Genomic DNA, 23,450 nt, shown 5'->3' on the forward strand with positions numbered 1-23,450 from the left:
AGTATTCATAAATGGTATAACAACTTAATATATTCAGATTTGTCTGCTTCTTTGATTGGTTGTAAACATGCATTGAATGTGAAAAACAAGTAGGAAGGTTTTGATACAACTGATCAACTGAAGGGAGAACTGGCAAATGTCCCACTTCTTGTGACAAGCTTCTGATTTAAAGCAAGCACATTCACCTATAAGATACAGTACAAATCCTCCAGTGGATGTGGTGAGTCGTTTTTGTCTTAAAAGCTAACACATCAAAGGAAAATCTCTATCCCACCTACACTTGGCTTCCATTTCCATCTCTCTCTGGCTCTATAGCCAGCTTTTTGGGGCTTTAGGTGATGAGTGTCCTTGGTGAAAAATGAGAAGGCTAGAGCCAATGTGTCCATGCTCTCTGCTCTGAATAGGAATTCACAGCAATGCACCGACAGACTTATGCTCAGTGGGCTTTTTGGCACGGTCCCCCCGCCGTGTGTGTGTGTGTGTGTGTGTGTGTGTGTGTGTGTGTGTGTGTGTGTGCGCGCGCGCGCGCGTGACTGTCTGTCTGTCTGGGAGAGTGAGTGCGGCAGCCAGTATCAGCTAATTAAAATTTGAAAAATGGGAAATCCCAATTTAATTCATCCCCATGCCAAACGGGCGACTGGAGGTTTATCATATCACCAATACTCATAACTGATGAGGCACATGCGCAATCAGCTTTCCCCTAAAGTCTAGCGCCAACTGAGCTCAATCTTTAAACCGCGAGCAGCTGCAGACTGATCATCCGTTTGTTTGAGGCTGAGTCTCATACACCGAGCTGGGCAGGAAAACTGTGCAAACTTCTGATTCTGATGACGAATCAGAAGTTAATCTGCTCTTTTTCGCACCTGAGTCGCTCTCAGTTTGACCAACACGACAAGGATGAAAGTTCGGATTTTCTAAATCAGTAGTTTTAACGTGCGGTAATCCGTACTACTGACATAAACAGGGGATGTGAGGGACAAGTTTGAAAACAGAAAAGCTCATAAAAAGGAGCTCAGCGGCGAGGATGTACGCAGGTAAGAGAAATCATCCATATTTTCGCACTTTAGAGCAGATCGCGTATTTATTTACTTAAATGTCTGAGGGGGAAAGAGAGAGTTGTTAGAAACGCGGGTGTCTCAAATCTGGTTTTTAGGGGTTTTTTCTTGGCTGTTTTCTGACATGTTTGTGTAGTTACTTTGTGCAAAGAAATCGTTTTTTTTTTCTTTGTTTTGAAAGTTTCTCTTGTGCATCGATTCGTGGTGCTGAAGTAACAGCTCCCCACACTTGCTCGGTGCAGTTACTCCAAAAAAGTAAGAAAAATAAGCAACACGGATTTTTCTTTAAAAAAAAGTAGGAAATCCGTTTTTCCCCTTTTGCGTCAGCGTGTGGTGGCTCAGTGCCTGGGCGAGTGGAGGATTTGGGCTGCTGTTGCTGCCTCTGTTCCTCTTCTGCACCCACTTAATATGTTCTCAGAAGAAGGGCTGCAAGTAAATTTTACATGCAGCATGGCAGTGAGCCACACATCTTATTTACCTTATTCTACAACAATAATGAATTGAAAACAGAGTACGAAGTTATAAATCTGCCTGTTTCCCAGGTCACAAGCTGTGACAGACAGAACATGCAGCACGAACGTCCACAGCCTATATCATAACTGTCATTTTTGTTTTGCTTTTTGTCCCTGGATGTGCAGCAACATGCCAACATGCCACTTTGGTGAAAACTCAAAGCAAGTTCTAAGCAGACTGGTGCCCCTGGGCAAGATGATTTATTTGGGTCACATTTTATGTAATAGGTACAAATGTGGTGCAAGATATGATTTCATGAAACTTTTTTTTTCTTTTTTTAATGCATATTTACCATTAGGTGTCCTTGAACAGCTTCTTGGCAGACAGCAGTCCTCTCACCCAGCATAAATCTTGACGAAAAAAAAGAGGATGCAAAGATAAGAGTAAGAGTTAAGGAAGCAGATGGTAGAAGCAGCTTGTTCTCTCACTCCCAAGCTTTGAACCCCACACCCTTGCCTTTAATATACATTCAAGGATTCTGCTGAGTGTACTGAAACATAAAGCACAGACAAAGAAATCCTGCTAAGCTCTCGTTTCCTTTATTCCTTGATTGTACCTCTCCTTACTATGATTTCACACACTGTTGACTTCTGTACAGTCTGGATATTTCTCCTATTCATTGAGGGGGGATTTGCACTGGTGCAAAAGATTAAAGGTAAGATTGCAATCTTTATTCTGCTCCTTTGACAAATGGACTCCTTTATACATTTCCATATTCTTCTTTAATTTGCGATGTATTTATTTATTTATTACACAATTGTGTCCATAACTGCATTTTAGATGTCAGCAGCTTTTACCCGGATAATTTTTTGTAGGTTTGAATGCCTTGTGTTGCTTGGTTTTCATAATGTGCAGATTCAGGTGCAGGGTCGAAAGCAGTTAACCCTTCTCTACGAGCGCGTCACTGTGGAAACTGGGTACGAACCACTGATGGCGGCACTTTCAGTTCCCCAAACTACCCAAATACGTACCCTCCAAACAAGGAGTGCCTCTATGTGCTGGAAGGTAACTGATGAGAAGCACACAGCCCAAGCTGAAAAACAGTTCAGATATTGGGACATATTCTTGTATTGGCTCGGATTGGCTCTGCGGGAATCCGATGCCATCGACACATATAAAACCTATTATGTACAATGCCTCATTTTCCTCTTTTGTCATTAAAGACAAAACTGTGTTATTTTAATGTATCGTTCATTAACTTCTCAACCAGTAATGATATATAAAGAACATATGAGACAGAGTAGCATCTGAAAGGAGCAAACGTGTCTTTCTTGTTGCCGTTTTTATAGCGTTTTGTATTCCTGAATCGGCTCTGACAGTAAAAGAGTGCCAATTGTTCCCCAGCCCTGCCTCGCCAGAGAATAGAGCTGATGTTTGACGAAGTCTTCCACATCGAGGCGTCGTTCGAATGTCGCTTCGACCACATCGAAGTGCGGGACGGTCCCTTTAGTTTCTCCCCGCTCATCAATCGCTTCTGCGGATCAGCCAGTCCTGGACTCATCCTGTCGAGCGGACGCTTCATGTGGATCCGCTTCTTCAGTGATGAAGAGCTGGAGGGGACTGGCTTCCAGGTCCAGTACAGCTTTGCTGCAGGTGACTAAAATGCAGAGTGGATGTACCATTTTCACACTGCTCAAAAACAAATAGCCTTTCCGGACCAGTGATTCTGTGCTCTTCTTATTTCTCACCCCGAAGATCCTGAATTTCATCTGCATGTGGGAGGACTTTTAAACCCCATCCCAGGTAGTGCAACAGCATGTATAAGAAAACCCATGCAGCTCCAGGTGTACATCTTTAGACTGCCATGTGAAATAAAGTTGTTACTTTCCATCTGATCACATGTCCTCCTTTTTGCTTCCACTTTGTTTCTTGCCAACTGTCGTCTCTGGGTCAGATTGTCAGTTTGAGCTGTCTGGAGCTGACGGTGTAATCCGTTCAAGTCAGGTGGACGAAGAGTCCAAAGTGAAGCCAGACCAGGCAGTGGATTGCATCTGGACTATACGTGCCCCAACAAAGAACAGGGTAAGATATTGAAATGACATCGTTAAATTTGCATTTATACATCCAGTTCTCCATTTCTGCGTTTTCAACTGAGTGATAACTGAAAGTTTTAAAAAGGAAAAGCAGAAAGGAAAGGAAAATAAAGGAAAGGAGAAATATTTCTTCTCAACAAAATGAATTTAAGGAGAGGGGATATAATTCATTGGGAACAAAATGACAAACAGTACAGTGGAATGAAAGATGAGTCTGCAGCCTGCAGCTTATTTTGCTTTCTGCTTTCACCCTTCACCCTCTCCATATCTGCTGTGATGTATTTTTCTATATTCTTTACTTTATTTGAAAAACAAAGCATCCCAAGCATCTTTTTTTTTTATATCAAGCAACTACTAATCTGCAGCTTATGCATATAAATAATAAACATGTGCATCGATAATCTGACAGTCAGCTTAAGTACATCTGCAGTAAAGCTGAGTCAAAATGATTTATATCAGTGATGATTCAACTGTCTTCTGTTGGCAAACAGAAACTAGCTGAATTACAAACCCATGTTGTAAAAAGCTGTGAAATGTAAATAGGAAGGGAATGCAATGCTTTGCAAATCTCATGCTGTATGTTATTTACAAGAGAACATGTTAAATGGTAAAGAGTTTAAATATTTCACCATCTACAGTGCATTTTCAAAAGATTGAGAGAATTTGGAGAAATCTCTGTGCAAGGGACAAAGCTGAAAGCCAGAATTGGATGCTGTCATAGTTTAGCAGATTGAGGATCCAAATGCAGACTCTGACAGGCAGACCTCGATGTAGCAAGAACCAAAAATGCTAAAGTCCATTAAGAAGGCAACTGAAAGTTGGGAACACACAGGGAGAGAAACATTAACATACAGACAGAGACAAAGGGAGTCACTAAGCCTGTCTATACAAGCTGACACACTAAAGGCTAATCATGAGGGTTGGGAAGAGGTAGGAAATGAGAAACAGCTAAAGACAAATTAGAGACAACAGAAGTGAAACTAGAAATAAAACACAAAAAAAGGAAGTCACATACCTACCACAGAGATAAGACCTTAGCACACTCATATTTGACAAAGACATGAAGGTAAAGCCAGGAAAATAAACATGAAACAACTATGCTAAATCGACCCAAACCAGAAAATAAACTGAAAGGCCCAAGATACATAAAGATCAAGTTTAACAGTCAACTAAGAACCATAAAATAATAGTATTCAGTTAATAAGGCTCAAACTCTGGAACATGACAGATGCCCATAATCTTCAGGCTCTCAGATGGCACTGCATCAAAAACAGGTGTGAGTCCGCCACGTAAATAACTGCATGAGCTCCAAAATCACTGTCTGTGAACACAGTTTGGCAAATCAAAATTTCAAACTATTTTTTTGGAAAACTTGGGCGCTGCTTTCTCTGGACTAAGGAGGAGAGGGACCATCTGTCTTGTTATGAGCGCAGACTTAAAAAGCATGAATCTTTGATGGAAGTGAAGTAGTACCTATGGAAGTGGCTGTACAGGTACCATGTATATGATATCTTTTTCAGATAAGGCCTTCTATATTTCAGCAAGACAAAACTAAATGTACTGCACGCATATGTCAACATCATAGCTTTGTAGCAGAATTTCTCGGATGCCAAACCGGCCTGTCTGCAGCAGAGACTTTTCATTAAATCAAAACATTTGAATCATTAAGCAAAAGCTACAACAAAGAATGCCCAGGACTGCTGAGCAGCTAGAATCCTACATCAGGCATGAACAGAACAACATTCCTCTCCTAAAAGTCCAGCAGCTGATCCTGCGCTTCCTAGGACGGCGATCTTTTGGACAGAGATCTCAGATGTTGTTCCTGAGATCTGCTGGAGGCACTCGTCCCGTATGGGGGTACCACTGTTGCCTTCACCCTTCACGTCTTCTTGAGCTCCTCTCTCAGCCCGTGGTACTTCTCGAGCTTCTCGCGTACCTTTTTCCTGATGTTGTTATCACTCGATAGAGCTACATCTATCACTACAGCTGTCACTACTATGTCTGGTTGGTTAGCCATCACCAGTTTGTCTGCCTGCATCTGGAAGTCCCACAGGATCTTAGCTCGGTCATCCTCAACCTCCCTAGGGGGCATATCTCATTTTGACCTCAGGACTTCCAGGCCACTTCCAGGCCCTGTAGACTACAACAGCCACTTGGTGATAGCGTTCCACGTATGTCCTTGCCTGCTAGCTCCAGCATGCAGCTGGGGTCTTGCCTGGTGTGGTAGACCCCAACCTCTATGGAAATGGCAGGAATATTGTTCCCAGTTTAAACAGTTGACTTGTTTTTCATGTTTATGGGATTTACAAATCATTGGATTCCTTTTTTATACAGCATCCCGACTTTTTTGGAATCAGGTTGTGTGTGAAAAATGAAAAGTGTACACTGTTTCCCTCTCCATTACTCATTCCAGATTTACCTGCGATTTTTGGAATACCAGATGGAAAACTCCAATGAATGTAAGAAGAACTTTGTGGCTGTTTATGATGGCAGTAATGCCATTGAGGATCTAAAGGTAATTCTTTGCATAACATCATAAATATTACTCTGTCTCTGCCTGACGCACTAAGTTTGTTGCGCATTACATTGCACTATGCTTTCAGGTCTGAGGTTCTTCTTCTGCTACAGGATTTATCTTTCTTTCTTTGCCATACATGCTCCTTTTTAATGCCATATTTAAATCACAAATATGTAGCAACTGTTCTACAGACCTTGGCCTCATTGAGTCCGCACATCAACATCCATAAAAGAAAGTGGTGTGTGGTTTCTTGCAGGCCAAGTTTTGTAGTACAGTAGCTAATGACATCATGCTGGACACTGGTGTGGGAGTAGTGAGGATGTGGGCTGATGAGACAAGCCGTCTCAGCCGCTTCCGGATGCTGTTCACATCTTTTGCTGACCGTGAGTGTCTCCTTCAGATTATTCTTTCCCCCCTGCCCAGCATTTTGCTTTTTCAGCTGCGATGGGAAAGTACATGTATTAAAGATACGGTGCATATTTTGGTGGTTACTTTTAATCACTGCACCTTATATAGTACGTCTTAGCAATAGGAAATAATAATAGTTCTGATAAGCATTTTATAGTTGGATCTCTGATAAGGACATGCCACATTCTTTCTGCTTGTAGCTTTCGATGCTTTGTCAGGTTGTACACATACTTCATATACACTTGTGTTTGTGTTTTAGCACCCTGTATGAGCGGTGCGTTCTTTTGCCACACTAACATGTGCATCAACACTTCTCTGGTGTGCAACGGCATACAAAACTGTGTCTTTCCTTGGGACGAAAGCAACTGCAAAGGTACCTCGATTCTGCTGAAGCCTTTTGGCAGAAATGCTTTCTTTGGTCTGCTGTGATGTGTTATGCTGTGTAATTCTGTCATGCTTTGTGAAATGATGGATGTCATGTCTGCCTTTGTTGTGTCACATTGAGTCTCCTTGAGGATCATTATGAAACACACACACCGGCTGCAGCAACTACAGAACAGTTAATATCGATGTGTTTCCACTTGGCAGGAAAAGCACAATCTCATAGTTTTGACGCGTTTCCAACTGAAAGGCCTTCAAGGCTTTTTGGCTAATAAGTGGATCTTAAGCATTTCTAGTGCTGGGATGGGTGTTTATCAGTGCCTTAGCTTTTAGTAACTGCTTTGAATTGTTCCTGGCATCCAGAGATACGAATTGTGTTGACACAGGAGGGAACAAGTAAATGACTAATGCACTCTCGGTGCCTTTGAAAGCCTCTGATATTTTTAACTCTTTATGTCGTCATTTCAATCCTCCAGAGAAAAAGAACAAAGGTCTTTTTCACCAGATCACAAAGACTCACGGGACAATAATCTGTGTGTCTACGGGGGTGGTGCTGTTACTCCTAATTGTCTCCATTCTGGTGCAAGTCAAGCAGCCACGTAAGAAGGTATTTAAGAAAATTTGTTGTCGAATTCTTCTAACATCATCCCACTAAATTTTTCTCATAGAAACTACAAATAAAATAGTGATTCCCTGTCATATTTTAAAGGTGTTGGTTCGTAAGAACAACTTGTTTCCTCGTGCTGACTTCCAGGAGGTGTTTGACCCTCCTCACTATGAACTCTTTAATCTCAGAGACAAGGTCAGTTTTATTGCTTTTACACATTATATTATTGGTACATGTTTATATCGTTTTAAAACTACTAATTTATTAACGTTGTCCTTCACACAAGATTTCTTCAAGAGACCTTGGGGAGTTGTCAGAGGAGCTCCAGTCCCTACAAGCGCTCAGGAGGTCCTCGTCAGGATCGCGCTGCATACACGAACACCATTGTGGCTCTCTGGCCTCTATCAACTCCATTAAAGGCAGCCTAGGGGCGCAAGGCCTGGGAAGGGGATCCATGGAGCTTCCACCTTTCAGAGTAGACTTCCAAAACTCCTTGCCTCCCCTAAGAGATTTCAACAGCAGTCTGAGGAAGAAGAGCTGGCCCAGTATGAAATCAGGCCGAATGCAGGGCCATCATGGTATGGGAGAGAGAGCTCTGGGGCGGCAGGACAGAGTAATGGAAGAGGAAGAAGAGGAGGAGGACGGAAGGTATGATGTGTATGTGCGGAGAGGCGGAAGCCGAAGAGGCTATGAAATAGCCCAGCAAAGATCCCTGTCCATGGACTTTTGAGGAGAAAACACAAGATCTGCGTTAGGGTAGGTAAACACTGCCTCAACTTTAGGGAGGAGCTTTTCAAATTTACAGGAAAAAGGAAAAAGAAAGAAAACCAGTGGCTTGTGCAAGTACACTTTCCTTCTTCTCAGTAAGGCTGGAAAACATAGGCTCTGTTAAGGAGCAACAAGAAGATCCTCAGGCACTGCCAAATCTGCTTATATACTGAAACAGCAAACAGAGAGCTGTTATCAAGTCTCTGACACTGGTGTAAAAGTGAAACTAAAAGAAAAAGCTGTATAGTGTTCTTGTCTTGATGTATTTTGTTGAATACATTTAACTGTAACGCGAATAGATGTTGTGGAAGTATGTTTTGAGTCAGTGTGTAGAAGAAGTGTGATTACATTTTGAGTATTAGTGAAAAAACTACATTGGTTAAAAACAAAAAGGTAATTTCCACACCTCTGACTTAGGAAAAGTCAGCTCCTAGTTAAAGTCGGTTTTAGTTTTACTGAAGGAAAGTCTGGTTGTTCTGCAATCCCCTTTTGGGCATGTTGCACAAGTACACAGGTTGGAAATTTTACAATTATGTCACTCTTCAGTGACACACCTGACCTTATGAAAACCGGAAAACTAGGTTTCTTTTTACAATCTTTAAAAACAAATGGGTTACCAGATCTTAACACAGTGGGGGAGAAGCCAACATAGTCCTGTTAATTAGCAAGGAGGGTATTTAGGAATTAAACCATTTAATAAGAAATGAAACCATGTGAGTACTGACCTCAAAGAAAGTGTTTGAATGGAGAAAGTTAGACATGGTTCGCCTGGTTTCACAGTGGATCTAAAATGCTGTATTCCAATGTTTTCATGTGTTGTGATCTTAAACACAGTGTCTCTGAAATTCCCACAGAACCTCTTACATAACCTTGTAGCTGGCACAAACCTCATTTGGAAAGCCTTGCGGTGTAGTCAGCATACCTCTGCAGTTTATTTGTCATCCTCAAAAAAATTCACTGGACCAATAATTAATGGGGCAACATAGTTTGTCTGCATAGACATAGACAAAAGCCTGACAGTGCATTCTCAGTGCTAGTGTGTGTGCTGGTAACACAGTGTTATACAATTCTCATTTGACCTCTAAGGATAGACTTATAAACTCACGATTAAAGGCTTCCAGTTAAGTTTCTATGCACTGGCTACTTTGTACACAATAAAAGCTATGATCAAACAAGTGATAGATAACGTAAATGGGTCAGTCATGATAATGTACTCTGTTTTATATGCTTCCATAAGTTGACCTTGTTTGTAGGGAATATGCATTATCAGCTCCAGTACACAGTCTTTTTTTTTATCTTTTTTTTATCTCAACATCCATGAATAGGCACGATATCTGGAACACCTCAGGTAATAAATGACTCCAGAGAAATAGGTCAAAAGGTACAGGAGATGTAGGATTATTGCTATATAATAACTCTCTGTGTGACAATAGTTAAGCCTGTCTTCAAAGGTGTGTCTCATTCTTTTCTCAGTTTGATCAACGCTGGGAAAATATCTGCACTAAGGAGCTAAAGAAGTTTAAGTTGGGTTTTTTTGTCTGATTTTTTTTAGATTGTTACAAGCCCTGTGTGCTTATAGTCACCACAAATAGTTTGAAAGCCATAATCATTTGTTTGTTGTTGTTTTTTTACTACTTTTAATTCATTTATAAAAACATTTTTACTTTGTCACAGTTGGTTAGGCTGATTCCTTTCAAATTAAAACTGTAATATTCTACAAATACTTTTGCTTATGCTTCATGATATCCATCTATCACCTGCAGGTGAATGTCTGGGATGGGGAAAAAACAACAATGCTTGACCAGAACTGAACCTCAAGTTTACTTTTAGATTGCAGTACAGTAAGTCAGGTGATAACTTACATTAGAGCAGCAGGTTGGCATGCAGTTTTTCTACCATTCAGAGTATCCAGAGGCAGACAAGAAGGCTTGGGAAATGTTTATAAAAACTGTTTACTGTAACTATGATTGGAAAGAATGACGTCTAATGTTTAGCACAGTTTTTGCCTTGTACTACAGACGATGCTGAGGAGTCAAGAATAAAAAGCACTTCATTGATCAAAATAAATAAATGTGGTAAAACATAATAACATAGAAATTAAACACAAATAGGTCTGTAATTGTAAAATAACATCTTTATAAGTCTTTAATAAAACTATACAAGCAGTTTTTTGGCCTCATTGATAAGAAAACGTGCTGCTGCACTATGACTTAGTACACGTCAGCATCAGCAGCTGTAAATGAAAATATAGCAACAGCTTGTTTAAAGTCTTTGAGTTTCCTTCATCACTTTGTTCGGTGTTTTTTCATCTTCAGTCCACAAAAAAACTCCTTTCAGTCCAAAGTGTGCAGGCAGACCGGGCTCCTAAGGCCAGAATGATGTATTGCAGCACGACATGGTCCATCCATGTGTTTATAGTCCAAAGCATTAAAACGAGGTCCTCAATGACTCTTCAAAAAAGGGCATGTGATTATAGGCCACCAAGGGTGTGCTCTCTCCAAGAACAGCCTCTGTGAAGTTGGGCCTTCTCCAGGCGTACACCATGCTGTTCAGGAAACCTTGTAGAGACACGCTGGCAGCCTGCAGTAAACAAAAGCAATATTTTAGCCTGCAAATCTGCCATCTGAGGACATTTTAACCTACTCACTGAAAAGCTGTAACTAAAACATACCTGTAGCATATAAACACCAAATAAACTGTATTGTTCAACGTTTGTTCTCATCAACAAGGTAGATAGCAGGATGAGGAAAAGCGCTACAAGAAGAAGAAACATCAGTTTAATTTTGTCTTAAAGTTGATATTTACACTAGCTTTGTGCGTGCATTTGTGTACCTGGTGCCCAGCAGATTAGGATGACTGTCACCATATTCCTTGAGGTAGAAATTGCTCTTTTCATTCTTCTTCTTGAACGCCCATCTCCCTCCACTGGAAAAAGCCCCTCCGGATCTCGTCTTTCATACCACTTACCAACCTTATAGTAAATAATCTGAACCAAAACAGGAAAAAAACATTTGTTTCATCAGATTACACTGGTATTTAAACTTGCTTGTTATGTTACAGCAATGTGATTGTTAGTAACTCACAGAGCAAGACACCAGCACCGGTATCACCACAATGAAAAGAAAAGCTCTGATGAAAACGTCATGGATTATCTCCTGTGGGCAAAAGAGAATTATGTATCAAAAATATGCTTATACAAAATGTAACAATGCTAAAGAGCATTATTATTCTGTTAAACAGAGACTATACGCACACACACTACAACAGAGGCCTCGATAAAAGAAAGTGTGTTAAAGGGTTTCATAAGACAGCTGTACACTCACAACATCTGAGCAGGATTCCCTCCAGACGTGCAAGAACAAAATACAACTGTGAAAAAGAGAAAATCAAAAAAGGTGAGAAACACAAGGGAACAGACCCATTTCACTGCTGTGACGTCTTTGAAAGATTTTGAAGGAGGCTGAATCTCTGGGTTTTATGCTCACCTGGTGCAATACGTGCTATCGTTACTGGAGACCCGATTTGGCAAGCTGCTGGTAGCTGGAATCAGCAAAGTAGCTTTCATGAAAGGAGTGAGCACATATGCTAAGTAAAGTGCAAGTGGGATCAACCTGTTATATTGGGCAGAAGATAGAGAAGAAGAATTAAATTGTGCACACATGGGATACCATATGGTGGGTTAGGTAAAAACTAAAGCATTTATTAATTCATTTATTTTTTGAAAAAGTGGTTAAAACTTACCACACAATGGCATACACAGGTATGACTATTTCTGGTCTTCGACATGTATTCTGCAAAACAAGAAAATGTCAGTGAATCTGGCTTCTGGACAAATTATGATCACCAGATGCAGCGAATGCCTCACCAGATCATCATCCGCTGGTCTTTCTCTCCATCCTTGGATTGCATTCTTTGACTTCCAGGCGTAAACGACCACCAGCAGGAATGAAATGAAATAAAATGTCTGGAACAAAACACAAAGAACAACGCAAAATGTGACAGTTTTACCAATAAAGTAGTTTTAGACCAAGCATTAATATTTACTTTAGAGTAAATGTCAGTTAAATATAATTTATGTGAATACTGATGAGCTCTGGTTCTCAGAGAACAACTTTATACTTGAAGATTTCTCAGTTGGTTATGCTGATTCTTAGGACCAGTGTCCGACAAACGTGCAAGAGGACCTTTATCTTTACGAGGACGATCTTTATGAAGCAACGTGAGGACATTTTATTATTTGATTTTACATCTGCTGCTTGTAAAATGAAATGAGATATTTTTTTCTTTTTTTAAACATGCTTCTTTGTATAAGAAGGATATGAAGTATAAATACAGCTATTTATTTAAATGTAAATGTAAGGTACAGTAAACCTCTGCTGACATACCTGCAGACATAAAAATGAGATGCTACATTAGCTGAATTTTAAAATGTAGGGCCATATAAAAATGATTTAATACCATGCTCCTTTAGGATTTGCAGTGGATGTTTGTTATCTTATAGCAGGGGTCCCCAACTCCAGGCCTCGAGGGCCAGTGTCCTGCAGGTTTAGATCTCACCCTGGGTCTACACACCTGAATCAAATGATTAGTTCATTACCAGGCTCTGGACAACTGCAAGACATGTTTAGGAGGTAATTTAGCCATTTGAATCAGCTGTGTTGGCTCACGGATAATCTAAAAACTGCAGGACCCCGGCCCTCGAGGCCTGGAGTTGGGGACCCCTGTCTATATATTATAGCATGTAAACTAAATTTGGAATTTAATGAGTCTGTTGAAGTGCATAAAGACTCTGAACCCCAAAATAAGGTAACCTTAAGTTAGGAACCGGTTCAGTTCATTTTTTTTCTTTCTTTTTTTATATTGAACTCTTAAAAAGGTTAAATATTTTCCATATCTGCATTTTGAAAGAATTCCACAATCTGAGCTAGAGGAATTTGAGAGTTTGGTCCTACAAAACATTCTTTTCTTTTCTTTCCTTTTTCTGTTGCTTTTATGTACAATCAATATCTACTGTCCTTAATGCTTATCAATCTAAATTCTAACGAGAACTCAAAAGACTTTAGTCAACCGAGTTCACAATGGACATTGCCAGTTAGAAATTTATGCTGAGAACAACTGTTATGAAAAGCATGTGGAGCTCCTCCTCTCAGCCTGAGGGATGAATGTGAACATGTTTGCATAACAGGGAACGTGACACAGCAAAACTGCTCACTATGTCATTTTATAGAGGCAATATAAGGAACATGTGTTTTTGATTTACTTTACTGCTTGAACTACGTGATATGTCCTCGGTGCCTTTAGAAAACGTTATATTATTTGACAATAATCTGATTTTTTACTCTGTAAATGTTGATTGTTATAGCAGGAAGTACCAAAAGGAATGTGAAACCACCTAAACGTTGCCAACCTGTTTAAGATTAAACTACTCCCCCACCAAAACGTTAATGATTTATTTGCGGTGGTAAAAGCCTGATCAAACAATGAAATAAACTATTTCTCACCAGTGACAGCGGCAGGCCGTATTGGCAGATGACTATACTGTTGTCAAACGGTATTTTGTTCATGACACTCGTGGACATCAAGATCAGAGCAGCTAGGAGGTCGGCGAGAGCAAGCTGCACCAGGAGGTGTACCTGCAAAACAGTACGCATGAAGGCTTGTGCAGTGTTGACAAACTACATAGTTCCTTATGCACAGTAATAATTAATTTCATTAAATAATCCATTAGTAATGCATACACCTAGACTCACCTGCTCTTTTAGATGCTGCCATCTTGCTATGGAAACCACCAGGACGGAGAAACTCCCAATCACACTGACGTTAATAAGAAATATGTAAACTATTAAATGACCGCAGGTCATTTGAAGGAAAAGTTTAAAAGAAATGAACAACTAACATTGTGCCAAACCACAGTTCACCCGAATACTGCTCAGGTTACATTAACTTTTCGTACCCTTTATTCAGGTAATACCACTATTATTCAAGCATTCTGTGGCAAGCAGAAGTCTTACAATGAAAATGTTACTTAGCTAAGAAGTATTGTAACAATGTACTCACTATTAGTATTAGTATTAGTATTAAAAGACGTCAACAGCCCTGAAAAGTGACACTGTTGCATTAATGCATATAATTATTATTAGTACTCATGCAAGATCAGGATTTTCTTGCTGTATTAACTTAAAGTATAGCTAATCTTAACTACTCTGGGTAAATATAGGTAATGCTTAGATTTTTAAATTTATTAAAACTTGTTAAAATTATGAAAAGGAAAAGCAGCAGCTGTCACAATTGTAATGCCAACATCTTTTGTTGTTGTTTGTTTTTTATATGAAAGATAACTCAAAATATCAGCAAAATGATTCCCATTAAATTTTCTGCAGCAAATGGGTGAACTTATGATTTTATAAAGTAACTAAAGCTGATAAATGCAGATAAATAAAAAAGTTCAATATTTGCCTTTTGAGAGGTGGAGTAGAAATAGAAAGTGGCAAGAAAAGACTAAAGTACGATATCTCAGTTTAGTGATAGTGATAGACTAAATTTGCCTACATCCAGGTTAACATCACAAAGCATGATGGCTTTTTTTTTTTTGGGGGGGGGGGGGGGGGGGGGTTAAACAGACATGTTGCCACATGTCTTAGACATATGGCACCATGTCAACAACAACAATTACAAACTATGTAATTCATTAAAAAAGTTCCTCTCTCCCTTATTCTTGCTTTGCTTTTGTCAAGAAACAAAAAGAAACACAAAAACTCTTCAACAAAGGGTTAGGAGTATCATTGATCTTTAAGGAAGTGTTTAAATTACAGGTATCATCTACACTAAATAACCTAAAACTCAAACATATCAGACAGTGACGATGGATTATGTAAGATAACTGAGAGAATTCAAAGAGAAAGTCCCTGAAATCTCTGCATGGTGCCCTGCTGGTCTCAGTTGATTTTTAAAAAAAATTAGAACTGTCATAAAGGTAATAACATGCAAAATAAAGTTTCTTGTGTTTGCTATGATCATATTTATGATGATAATAATATGAGGAAGTGCATAGGAGTACCTGGGAGTGAGTACAACTATGTACACTGTAGAGAGGACATCGATCTGAAAGCAAAATTTGGAAATGCCTGAGTCATTTCAAGGATAAAAGATTTTATTATACAGTTGTTTTTTTTTCAAAAAAAAAATTTGATTAAAGCCCATTAAAAACAATGAATGTAGTGCCTACCTGAGCTCCACTCAGCAAAGTATTTAGCTCCATCCTGAGAAGTAAAAAGTCACATTCGGCATGTGCACAGCTCCATAACCTGCTCTCATTACAGGCCAATGAAAATGTGACTTCTTTGTGTATAGAGTGCATCTATAAAAAGGTGCACCTTGTCACATGTTGTGACTCCGCCTGCTTGACTCAGTGCGTGTGTGTGTTTGTGACAATACTTGGTAATCCCCAGGTAGAGTGGAATTAGTTTGCGCCTTACTTGATGCCTTCCAAGATAATGACCCATTTAGAAGATATAGTAAGACAATGAAACTGGAGTTTCTCTGTACTGTTTGAGGTTTTGCCCTCTTCTGATTATTGCAAACTAAGAAAATAATAGAGAAAGTCTGAGAAAAGTTTTGCATCCCTAACATTCTTCAGTAAAGGTGTCATGTCTTAGTCTAGTATAAAATGAAAGCATACAGCAGATCAAATATTTTTAAGGTTTTCATGGAAACCTAAATCCTAATCTTATTGACTTAGTCCACAGCTGAAAACACATGTGCAATAAAAAAAAAATGAATACTGATAATAAAAAAATATTCTAACTATTTCGTTTTTCTTTCACTTGTATTCTGGGTTACTGACTTTCTGTAAGATGCAGTGCTGACTAATCAGTGTGTCTTGCTTCTTTTTTCTGGAAGCCATAGCCTGAATATGTACATCCTACCCTGTTTAAGTATCACATGGTTTAATAACACAGTTTGTTCTCACACTTTGTTATCTAACACAGTATATTTATAGTAAATTGTAAAGACTTGCTTTACTTTTAGTTCTGGGAGAACAGGAAAGTCACTAGTTTTTTTTCTCTAAAAGTTAAAAAAAAATTGTACTCAATTTTTATTTTGTCAACACAGTGCTTAATTTGTTTACCGCTTTTGTCAAGTACAGTTGGGTAAATAATTATTTGATCTATTTTTGAAATTCTGGGTTTGCTCATTTCTAAAGAAATGAACACTATCTAATTTTTATTGTAGTGTCATTTTAAAAGGAGAGAGGTAGAATATCAAGTAAAAATCAAGAAAAACAATTACATAAAAATTACATAAAATGAGTGTTTGAGACAATGTAGCCAGAGTTCTGACACCCACAGTTTCGCTGTGTGCCCATGTTGCATGCAGATTTCAATCAATCAGTTACAGATACTTATGACCGCAACTCATTATGTGTGCAAAGCGCACCTGTTCACAGAATCCGTTTCTTCCACTCCAACATCTCCATCACCATGAGCAAGGCCAAAGAGCTGTGACAGGACATCAGGGACATTATTTGTAGACCTACACAAGGCTGGAATGAGGAACAAGACCATCACCAAGAAGCTTGGTGAGAAGGTGACAACCATTGGTGCAATCATTTGGAAATGGAAGAAATTTAAAATTACCTTCATTCAGCCTTGGTCTTGAGCATCATACAAGATCTTCATTGGGTCAAGATGATCATGACAGAAAGTGGTGGATCAGTCCAAAATTACACAGAAGGAGACTGTTAATCATCTGGAGACAGCTGGGACCACAGTCGACAAGAAATCTTGAGTGGGTTGGACTAGCAAAATTTCTGTTTATGTAGTATGAATGGCATAGAACAAATGACAATAAGGGAGGTCTTTATCAGTGCAAAAAGGTGTAAAAAAAAAAAAAAGTATGAAAAGTGCCAAATATATGCCCTCCTGCTGTCTGTGGGCCAGATTAGAGTCTGTGGCGGGCCAGTTCTGGCCCCTGTGTCTTGTGTATGACACCCCTGATCTAAATGATTAAGAGAAGGCTTGGGAAAAACTGCTGTGGTCAGCTGAAACCTAAAACAAGCTATGTGGCATCAATTCAACCTGCTGTGTTTGGAGGAAGAGAAATACAGAGTATGACCCAAAGAACACCATCCCCACAGTCAAGCATGGAGATGGAATCATTATGCTTTGGGGCTGTTTTTCTGATTAGGGTACAGGGCAACTTCATTGCATGCATCGTGAAATCTTGGCTGAGAATCACCTTCCCTCAATGAGAACACTGAAGATGGGTCCAACACACACTGCCAAGGCAAGAAAGGCTGAAGAGGAATCATATTAAGGTAATGGAGTGGGCTTACCAGTCTCCAAACCTCAAGGATTTAGAGTTAGTCAAAATCCCACTTTAGATGTGTGCAAACCTGGTGACCAACTACAAGAAACGTGTTACCCCTGTGCTAAACCAACAAGGGCTTTTTGGGATGTATGCTGATCATAGAAGGGCCCTAAACCGTTTTTGCCATTCGTATATTCTATAGATGCACACACACTCACAGGATGAGGACTGGTCGGTGTATTAGATTACAGTAATTGAACGTCTGTGTTACAGGGACATCTAGTGGTAAGAATTGGGCTCTGCATTTTGTTCATATGAGAGCAGGAAAAAATTATTTAAATTATATTAAATAAACTTTCTTGAATGGTTAAAGACTCTCTCATATCCCGTGTAATACCGCTCTTTATACCGTACAAACAGACCTCAAGCGCAGCACCGTACAAAAGAGTTGTGGTGTTTACAGAGATTGAGTTGATAAAGTTGATTCAAACTTGTGACGTGTGCGTGTTCCACGTTGGCCCGGACGTGGCAGTCGGCAGTGCTCCTGTGTGGAAATCACGGTGAAAAAGCGGATCAGAGATAAAGCAACACAGTCTACGTGTGTGTTCCTGCTGCGGCTTGTGTCACTTCTACTCCCACAAAGTTAAACATCCACGGACAGTTATGGGGCTCACCATCTCGTCCATCTTCGGTCGGCTTTTTGGCAAAAAACAGATGAGGATTTTGATGGGTGAGTGCTAGCTTTAGATAGCGCTGTTAGCTAGTTGTTGATGAGCGTTCGTGGGAGAGCACTTCCCAGACTTCTAAAATTTGGGGGGAGAAAGAGGAGGAAAAGCACAAAGAAGAGACAATTATATTATAATAACTATTGTTGTTCTTAATATTTTGTTGTTTGAGAAAAGTAACAATTTTTTTGTCGTCGTGGGTTTTAATTTTTTATGTGTGTGGTTTAAAAGAAGTTCCGTAGTAAAGTCTGTTAAAAAGCATCATTTTAAAAGAAATTACGTTAAAATACTAAAAGAAAAATCTTATTGAAATGTTATTGTCATTGGCAAATGGGCACTTGAAAGAATAACAGTGCGACGATTAAAGCTGTAAATGTTTTAACTAAAAATGCTAACATACGTTGTTTGACGGTAACTCGTTACGGCGTTTTCACGTTGTTTAACTCGAGTAATTAAGCAATTATCTCCTGATGACGTTTATTTGCGCAAATGGCGTGACAGGGCACGATATTAGTCGACTTCTGGTGAGTGACTGGACTGGAGGAAGACGCTGTTACGCAATCAGTTCAATGTTCAGCACTGACTTGTATTCACTTTTAATATGAATGTTGACTTGTATTTAAACCACGTTGTTTCCCTGCAGTTGGATTGGATGCTGCGGGAAAAACGACCATCTTGTACAAACTGAAGCTGGGTGAAATTGTAACTACCATCCCAACCATCGGTGAGAGACTTTCCTTTAGTTTTCCTTTTACAACTTGAAGTTCAGTTATGGTTCTTTGATGGTTCCCTCCAGTGTTTAGCAGTGTTAAGAGCTTCTTCTTCTTCTGTAAAGGTTTTAATGTGGAGACGGTAGAATTTAAAAATATCAGTTTCACCGTGTGGGACGTGGGTGGCCAGGACAAGATCAGGCCTCTCTGGAGGCATTACTTCCAGAACACACAGGTATGTAATATGACCGTCATGCAGTTTTGTGACAACTTTGGAATAATAGCCTAAAGGTAATTTAGCTCAGTTCAAGCTTATCAAATCTCAATAACAGTTGCTTTAAAGTGCTTTATAGTGGAAGGTAAAGCTCACACAGTGTTAGAGAGAAAACTCCTACAGTCAGGTAAGCCTCAAGAGGAGGCGCTAGGTAACAGCAGGAAGAAAAAACTCAGTCAGAAATACACTTGGTCAAGGAAGCCATCCAGTTGGAGGTGGAGTGAAAGAGAAAGTAAAAAGAAGTGTGTAAGTGAGACGGGCAGTACCGGAGGCAGTCTCCCAGCAGCCTGAGCCTATAGCAGCGCAATTAATGGATGCCCTAGGGCAGCGGTCCCCAACCCCCGGGCCTCGGACCGGTACCGGCCCGTGAGTCGTTTGGTACCGGGCCGCGAAAGTTGAGGCTCAGGTGTGAAATGTATGGTTTTCAGGGTTTTTATCGGTTTTCAGGGTTATTTTGTTATCGTTTTTATCGTTAACTCGGTTTTCCTGGGTCTTTTCACTTGTGTTATGAATAAATCTTCTTTTTTTCGGTACTGGTACTAGTTTTATTTTGTTGTATTTATCCGCGACACCTTAAAGGCCGGACCGGCCTTTAAGATTTATTCATAACACACGTGAAAAGACCAAGGAAAACCGAGTTAACAATAAAAATGATAACAAAATAATGCTGAAAACCAATAAAAACCCTGAAAACCATACATTTCACACCTGAGCCTCAACTCTCGCGGCCCGGTACCAAACGACTCAGGGACCGGTACCAGTCCGAGGCCCGGGGGTTGGGGACCGCTGCCCTAGGGTCATTTGATCAGTACTATCTGTAAGCTTTATCAAAAAGGACAGTTTTAAATCTAATTTCAGTAGTAGAGAGGGTTTCTGTGTCTAAAATCCAAACTGGGAGCTGGTTCCACAGGAGAGGAGCTAAATAGCTGAAGGCTCCGCCTCCCACTTTACTTTAATTCCTTAATAGGGAGCCAATGAAGCCGATATGTGGGAAATATGAGCTCTCGTTCTTGTCCCTGTTAATACTTCTGTTAAAGCATTTTGTATTAGTTTGAGACTTTTCAGGGAACATTTAGAAAAACCAGATAATAATAAATTACAGCAGTTTAATTTATAAATAATAAAAGCACGAACTAGTTTTTAGCATTGCTCTGAGATGGGGTGTTTCTAATTTTAGTGCCGTTACATAGGTGAAAGAAAGCAGTCCTAGATATTTGTTTAATGGGCACATTGAAGGACACGTCCTGATCACAAACAACTCCCGAGATTCCTCGCAGTGTCCCTGGAGGCCAGGTTAATGGGATTCAAAGTAATCATCTGGTTGGATACAATGTTTCTGATGATTACATAATCACATGTTTGGCATAACAATGTGTCATTGAGCAATAGTAGCAGTTGGCAGCTAAGAAATGCAAAAGAAACAAAAAAAACTAAATGATGGCAACGCAGCCATAATGTTTAAAGCATTTAAAGTATTTGTCAAAATACATAATGACTGGTTTTATTTTATGTCTTATATTTCTTGTAGTTTAAGTCATTGCAGTTTCACCAAAGCTGTATGAACATGTCTTTAGTTGTTATCTTGTGGCATGTTTGAGTTGATCTTAAAATCTACATACCAGTACACTGACCATATTTGCTTTTCATTAAATGACCAACATTAAATTCTAATGTAATCACTTCAAAAACCTCTCTTGTTGTGCAGGGCCTCATCTTTGTAGTGGACAGCAATGACAGAGAAAGAGTGGCTGAATCAGCAGAAGAGCTGTCTAAGATGGTGAGTTCTTGGCTAAATAAGAAAAACAGTTTCATTCTGTGTAATTCTGTTCCCATCATGCTTTACAGGGACTCAAAACATAAACCTAGTCTTTACAGGATGTACTTGATCCTTAAATATTTGTCCCCTTTTTTGTTTTTTTTGTTTGTTTTTTACTGTTAGATGACTGTCCTCCTTACTGTAGGAGTCTGTTTGTAGTTTGAAGTGCTGATTGATTTGGCCGTGCCTTGGAGAAACATGGATTTCTCATCATATTTTTACTTCTTCTGAGCCATCCAGAAGCAAGTAGTGTCTACTTTCTAGTGTTGCCTCACTGTTACTGGCATAGCCCATGAAAATGAAAGATGTGAGTATATGTGTGCATAAGCCTGTCCCAAAGCCTGTCCCCATTTACATATTGAAAATGGATTGAGGTATGTAAAACTGTAAAGTTTTACAAAATAATCATAGAGTTTGTGGACAAATAGAGTTGTACTGTTTGAGATGAGCATGCAACAATATTTACGGTGTAGAGCCATGAACCCGTGGTCCCAAAATTGAAGCACGGAGGTGGTGGCATCATGATTTAAGATGACTTTGCTGCCTCGATAGGTCCCCGTAGTCAAAGAGAAAAATAACAGTCAAGTTTATCAGGACTTGAAACGACAGTAAAGTCGAATCATTGGTGCCACACAAAGATCTAAACTCAGTAGTTTCACCCCGTTTATTTTGCTATAACATGAAATCTTTAATCTGGTTTCTGCAGCTGCAAGAAGACGAGTTGAAAGATGCCGTTTTGCTGGTATTTGCAAACAAACAAGATCTTCCCAACGCCTTATCGGTCAGCGAGCTGACGGACAAACTTGGCCTTCATGCCCTTCGCAGCAAAACTGTAAGTAATTTGAGTAGAAAACAGTCTTTACACCAGAAAGAAAAAAAAAAACACAAAAACAAAAAACAAGCACGTTTGGCGCTCTTTTTACAATCTCACATTATCTCACCCCCACAGTGGCACATTGAGTCTACCTGCGCTACCCAGGGAACTGGGCTATATGAAGGACTTGACTGGCTATCCCAAGAGTTGTCCAAGAACTGAGGAAGGACTGTTTGGATAGAAGAAAGAGACTAAACGCCACAAAATAGGACTGAAGGCACAGACATTCAGTCAAGAAACTTTCAAGCATTAGTGATCACACAAGGGATAAGGCTGGTGGAAAAAATTAATAACTCCTCTTTTTGATTGTGTTATCAGTTACATTATCTCTTGACCTAGTGTCTATTCTCTTTTTGTTCCTACTTATCACCACTTATCATTTCCATTTAATGCCTTGGCTCCTGTCTAGGCAGCATCTGCAGTAATCATTTCCTTGTACTTAGACTTTATCTTCCTCAACCATTTACTAGGAGGGATATGACAAAATAAAAAACTTTATTTAAAGACAATTTATAGGCCACAAACTGTGAATGTTAGACCCAGCCCTGTGGTTCACCTCTGTGTCCTTAATCTAATGGCAACTCATTTTTGAAAAGGCTTGTGCCTTTTAGTCTGAGGTGCAGGAGGATTGCAGTGATTTTGTTACTAGTGTGGAATCACATGTATCCACAAAGGAGCATCGTGCCTTCTGGTCCCTCTTTGTCTAAATCTGAGTAATCCTTTCTTTATCACATTGTTAGGTCATGCTCCCTCCTAATATGCTTTTGTCTCTCTATGCTTATAAAATTATGCAATAAGATGTGGTGGATTGCATGCTGGGGTGCAGCAAAACCAAAGTGAGGACAGATTTCTTTCTGCAACTTATCCTGTTTGAACATCTGCGAATTTGGCTCATTTGCCTTTTTTCACTTTGTTTTTATGAACCACAATGGAAAAAGAGGGAACTTAAGTTCTTTTATCTTGTGATCTTCTATCCTCCCGACAAAAAATCTTTTTACTAAAAGGAGGAAGGAAGCATCTTTTCAGTGTTGACACACCACCAGTGTCATTGCAACACAGTAAAGCAGCATGTGTGTTTTTTTTTGTTTTTTTTCTTTGTTGCTTTTGTCTGTTTCTCAGCTGTTGTACTGTTTTACAAATACTGTGTTACATATCCCATACCTACCCATCAATTTATCTGGGTACATTCCAACTTGTGCTTTAAGATGTTGACACTTGTCAAAAATATTCTCTAACAATATTTTCCAAATAAAGTTAGTGTTTAAAGATATTTTTCCGACTCTGCTCATTGTTGACGACATTCGGTGTAATTTGTCAGTGTTTTTTCAGGCCAGGTCTTTCTTGGCTTTCAGGTTTGTTTCATCATCAGTCAACATCTTTTTATCAGGAACCAGGCTGAGCGGAAGTACCAGTATGTTTTGCGCTGTAACTTGGACAGACCTTGCAAACGGATCTCACC

At 39.6% G+C, this 23,450-nt stretch overlaps 3 protein-coding genes across 9 annotated transcripts; 2 read left to right on the forward strand and 1 right to left on the reverse strand.

The window, feature by feature from the left end:
• The first annotated feature begins 713 nt into the window (after positions 1-713).
• On the forward strand, positions 714-10,004 carry neto2b (neuropilin (NRP) and tolloid (TLL)-like 2b). Of its 6 annotated transcripts, none has more exons than XM_080304771.1 (12): positions 715-1,034; positions 1,237-2,223; positions 2,424-2,573; positions 2,913-3,161; positions 3,264-3,311; positions 3,463-3,590; positions 6,015-6,116; positions 6,376-6,502; positions 6,787-6,900; positions 7,385-7,515; positions 7,618-7,711; positions 7,800-10,004. In XM_080304771.1, exons 2-12 carry the CDS (start codon positions 2,136-2,138, stop codon positions 8,243-8,245), a joined length of 1,677 nt encoding a protein of 558 aa, XP_080160897.1. In that variant the 5' UTR covers positions 715-1,034; positions 1,237-2,135; the 3' UTR covers positions 8,246-10,004. The 6 variants fall into 6 exon arrangements, with proteins under 6 accessions (XP_080160900.1, XP_080160897.1, XP_080160899.1 ...); XM_080304773.1 differs by having other exon boundaries at positions 1,867-2,223; XM_080304775.1 differs by having other exon boundaries at positions 716-1,034; positions 2,167-2,223.
• Positions 10,005-10,091: 87 nt separating this feature from the next.
• On the reverse strand, positions 10,092-16,204 carry LOC113026894 (uncharacterized). 2 transcript variants are annotated; one of them, XM_026176162.2, is made up of 12 exons: positions 15,509-16,204; positions 15,341-15,384; positions 14,034-14,097; positions 13,785-13,916; positions 12,149-12,247; positions 12,025-12,074; positions 11,769-11,894; positions 11,607-11,652; positions 11,367-11,438; positions 11,116-11,269; positions 10,955-11,037; positions 10,092-10,863 (listed from the first exon to the last, which is right to left on the reverse strand). In XM_026176162.2, exons 1-12 carry the CDS (start codon positions 15,638-15,640, stop codon positions 10,711-10,713), a joined length of 1,155 nt encoding a protein of 384 aa, XP_026031947.2. In that variant the 5' UTR covers positions 15,641-16,204; the 3' UTR covers positions 10,092-10,710. The 2 variants fall into 2 exon arrangements, with proteins under 2 accessions (XP_026031947.2, XP_080160904.1); XM_080304778.1 differs by having other exon boundaries at positions 10,092-11,037.
• Positions 16,205-18,030: 1,826 nt separating this feature from the next.
• LOC113026895 (ADP-ribosylation factor 5-like) lies at positions 18,031-23,261 on the forward strand. Its single transcript, XM_026176163.2, has 6 exons — positions 18,031-18,322; positions 18,961-19,041; positions 19,153-19,262; positions 21,007-21,078; positions 21,824-21,949; positions 22,067-23,261. Exons 1-6 carry the CDS (start codon positions 18,256-18,258, stop codon positions 22,151-22,153), a joined length of 543 nt encoding a protein of 180 aa, XP_026031948.1. The 5' UTR covers positions 18,031-18,255; the 3' UTR covers positions 22,154-23,261.
• Positions 23,262-23,450: the final 189 nt, after the last annotated feature.

Source organism: Astatotilapia calliptera, chromosome 7 (genome assembly GCF_964374335.1).
Source record: "Astatotilapia calliptera chromosome 7, fAstCal68.1, whole genome shotgun sequence".
Lineage (NCBI taxonomy): Eukaryota > Metazoa > Chordata > Actinopteri > Cichliformes > Cichlidae > Astatotilapia > Astatotilapia calliptera.